The sequence below is a fragment of the Rattus rattus genome, chromosome 5 (genome assembly GCF_011064425.1).
Source record: "Rattus rattus isolate New Zealand chromosome 5, Rrattus_CSIRO_v1, whole genome shotgun sequence".
Classification (NCBI taxonomy): domain Eukaryota; kingdom Metazoa; phylum Chordata; class Mammalia; order Rodentia; family Muridae; genus Rattus; species Rattus rattus.
The window spans coordinates 64,078,167-64,082,399 of record NC_046158.1 but is presented as its reverse complement, the minus strand read 5'-3'; the positions used below and the strand labels follow the sequence as shown (position 1 = coordinate 64,082,399).

The following is a 4,233-nucleotide window of genomic DNA, read 5'->3' as shown; positions in this document are numbered from 1 at the left end:
GGGAAAGAATAAAGCTGTAAATGCAAACTTTAAAACATGGCAAGTTAATAAAAGATGTGAAGTAGTGTTTAAACATAAATGTCTGTACAGTTTTGGTTTACAGCTTTAACACCACACTGTTTTTGTTTGTTTGTTTGTTTGTTTGTTTTTTTAATTCAGGACAGCAGGGATTTTATTGAATCTCCACATTCTCCTATTGAGATCTGTTTACTTTTCCCCTCCCATTTTGTAAGACACCATCACAATGATGTCTTGCTCATTATACCCAACAGTTGCATAATCCAAATGACATTGCTATCAACAGCAAAATGATGCGAGATCGATGAGAGACAAAGACATTGCAAACAGTTTTTGTTATCCTTCCCTTGTTTTCTTTGTAGGTTGGGTTTCCTAAGAAAAGAGATGGAGAGATACTGATTTCTCCTTTGTAGGTAGGGCTTCTCAGAAAGCTGAGTCAGACAGGAATTGGTGAGAAGTTCCTTTAAAAACTGCTGTCTGTGAACATCACACTGTTCAATGCTGCATAGGAATTTTGAAAATTTCTACTGCTTATCAATATTGACAAACTGTAAGGAAACTAATAGGGTTATTGATAACGTAGCAAATATATCACAGAAAAATTCCTATCATTCCATAGGAGATAAAATATAACTACTAGATCACTGTAATATGCAAATTATAAATAATTAAATTATTCAGCAATCCAGTCAATTTAATACAGATAGTATATATAAATATGTTCACATATTTTTTATTTGGTAAACCAGAAAAAATGTTAATTTCCTGGCTTAATTTGATCTTGAACTTTGCTGTTGAAAGTATGCCAAGTAATTGTGCTTGGAAATTGACTCCTGCAGATGACATCATATTGCGTGGTTCTCAATGTCCTTACAGGAGGAACCTTGGAAGAATAAAGCAAGGAGGGAAGGCATGAACTGACATGTTTATGCGACAATAGTTTCTGGAATCTTTGGCGCCAAAATGTCATTTGACTGAAACCTGCATAAAATTCGTATGGTGATTAAATTTATTTCTCAAGTAAAAATAATGAATTCACAAAAATTCAACAATAAATGTGTAAAGAAAAAGGGCTCTAGCAACAGATTTTCATATCCTTAAGGAGATTTCTTATATTATTTTTAGAAAAATTGAGGGTTGAAAAATTTTAGGAATAAATTTTTAAAAGTGATTTTTGTTTGCTTCTTCTGAACTCTGGAGCACAGTAAGTATTCTTAAAATTTGAAGGAAAATATAGGTCCTATTAAAGAGTATCTGTGAACCCATATTATTTCATAATTTTACAAGTAATTCAGAATTTTTCTTACAGGGATTATGAAATGAGATTATAAAATAAATCAAAGTAATTTGAGATTATAATTTTAGAAGACATTGATTTTCAATTTTCAGGAAGTATAAACGTCTTGTCACACTTCAAGGTTATTAATCTTGGAAAAACGTATTATATTGTCAAACCATGAAAAATTTATTTGTAATCACAATCAATTGAAATTAAAGAATAAGTAATTGAAGGTAAACTTATTTTCAAGTTTTGTTTACATATAGATAAATACATTTCTGAAATTCAGGCTAAATATGGTTTTTATCTTCTTATTTTAGAACTGTTCACTATGAATGCCTGGAATCATACAAATGAAACTGAATTCATCCTTATGGGACTGACCGATTCCAAGGAGGTCCAGCTGGTCCTCTCTGTGCTGTTTCTCCTGATATACATGCTCACTGTGTTAGGGAACATAGGCATGATATTGATCATTCGTCTAGATGTTCAACTTCACACTCCCATGTACTTTTTTCTCACCCACTTGTCTTTCCTTGACCTCAGTTATTCAACTGTCATCACCCCTAAAACCTTGCAGAACCTGTTGACCTCCATAAAGAATATTTCCTTCATGGGATGCTTCACCCAATTGTATTTCTTTGTCCTCTTGGCAGCAACTGAATGTTTTATACTCTCCTCAATGGCCTATGACCGCTATGTAGCTATCTGCAACCCTCTACACTACCCAGCTATTATGTCCCCAAGGCGCTGCCATGCTCTCATCACTGTGTCCTACATGATTGGAGCTTTGGATTCCTCTGTCACTGTATTTTGCTTAAGCACACTGGATTTTTGCAATTCCAAGGTAATTCATCATTTCTTTTGTGACACATTCCCCATTTTAGCTCTGTCCTGCAGTGATACCTATGGTGCAGAAGCTACTATATTCTATTTAGCTGGTTCAACTTTATTGTTGTCCCTCATCATAATATCCTCGTCCTATGTGTCTGTTCTCTCTACAATTTTGAAGATAAATTCCTCTTCAGGTAAGCACAAAGCATTCTCCACTTGTGCCTCGCATCTCCTAGGAGTCACTGTGTTTTATGGTACTATGATCTTTACTTATTTAAAACCAAGTAAGTCCTACTCTTTGGGAAAGGATCAAGTAGCTTCTGTTTTTTATACTGTTGTGATCCCCATGCTGAACCCACTTATTTATAGTCTCAGAAACAAAGAAGTGAAAAGTGCTGCCGTAAGAGTTTTGAAGAAGAGAGAGTACACCCAGAAATAAAAATAATATTGTTGCTAAATATTTAAATTCTTTTTTCTATTTAGTGTTTCTTCTGATTCTCTTTTGTCACAAAAGTGACAGACTTGTTTCTCCTTTTTACTTGTGTGAAGATTCCCTTACAAAAATGTAGTTTGGGCATATTTCAGAATGGGACTTTAAAAGTCTATGTCATAATTGGAAATTAAGACATGCACTTTAAATTCTTCCTTTAAATACTTGTGTTCATCAGGACAAATAGCAAGTAATATCAAACATACCTGTGTGTAATTCTTAAGCTAATATAGAATTTAATATACTACAAAATGCCATTTATTCATGTTAGGACACATAATTGTGTCACATTAACATTTCTAAATCACCTTTTTTTAAATATGAAATAATCCTATCTGTAGCAAGTGGATAAAATATAAATGTCAATTTGGTCCTTTCACAAAGTAAATAATAAGTCCTTGTAAATGTGATAACAAAATTGATATAACATATTGAAGAAATTCAAAGTCTCTGTTGATTATAATTTAAATATATTGCAAAATATTTATGCATAATATGCTTATAGGGTATTCACAAATACTTAACTATTGTTAGTTAATTTAATCACAATTAAATAGCTTGAAAGAAATAAATCAATAGTTCTGAAATTCAAACTTCTGTTAAATTAGTGAATAAAACTAAATTATAGGGAAATGGGATATTTTAATATTAGTGACAATATGGAAAATAATTAAAGTCATTAAAGAAAAGAAATTCGTTATTAATATCTGTGTCATGTTCTTCTCAACAGTTTCATTGTACATCTGAAATTGTGTGAGGAAAGCACTATGTGCATGTTTCTCCTACATTTTCTTTTGCAACTTTCTTCACTTACTTAAAAGTCTAAAAGTTAACCATATTTGCCACTAGAAGTTGTGAGTTGAATGTATTCTCATATTGTGGATAAGACTTTACTTCTTATGTTTCATTGTATTAGAGCTCATATCTTATCAACACATCAAGGTAGAAGTCTGAATGCTAGAATAACTCCTATTTGTACCTGTTAAACTTATAACAGATCATTTCAGATAGAGCAAGTAGTGTTTTTCTGTATGTAGCTGCACTGTCTTTATCTTGCAATTTGCATTTGTAAAATGATCAAAATAAGTTTATAAATTAAAAAAATTGACAGATTTAAGTGCATTATAAAAACTAAATGCTCTAAGGCATAATATTAACAATGAATTCATGTTCTCTTGCACATCAAATAAAGTAATAAATTTATTTCATTTGTCTACTCATATGAATATATTATATAATTTGTTTAATGTATCTTTCTTTTATTTAAACTTTAGTTTTAAAAATGTAGTTCTAGAGCTGGAGAGATGGCTCAGTGGTTAAGAGCATTGCCCACTCTTCCGAAGGACACAAGTTTAATTCATAGCACATCACATGGCCACTCAAAACTGTGACTCATGTTCCAGGTGACCTGACACTGTCACACACTAAATAAAAATAAAATTTAAATTTAAAAATGAGGACTAATGAAAATGTAATTCCAATCTTTAAGCATTTAACTATTTTGTTTATCTCTTGTCATTATATAACTATGAATTATGCATTTATATATCTTTTCTTAAATGTATATTATTACTTTAAATCTATACTCATTATCATATATACCTATGTATAT

At 31.3% G+C, this 4,233-nt stretch overlaps 1 protein-coding gene across 1 annotated transcript; it reads left to right on the top strand.

Annotated features, from left to right (window-relative positions):
• The first annotated feature begins 1,628 nt into the window (after positions 1 to 1,628).
• LOC116900309 (olfactory receptor 8H1-like) lies at positions 1,629 to 2,570 on the top strand. The gene has a single exon (XM_032902065.1). The coding sequence runs from the start codon at positions 1,629 to 1,631 to the stop codon at positions 2,568 to 2,570; it is 942 nt and encodes a 313-aa protein (XP_032757956.1).
• Positions 2,571 to 4,233: the final 1,663 nt, after the last annotated feature.

What these genes read in the sequence shown, in the direction of transcription:
- LOC116900309 (XM_032902065.1), top strand. Translation starts at nt 1,629, where the DNA reads ATGAATGCCTGGAATCATACAAATGAAACTGAATTCATCCTTATGGGA.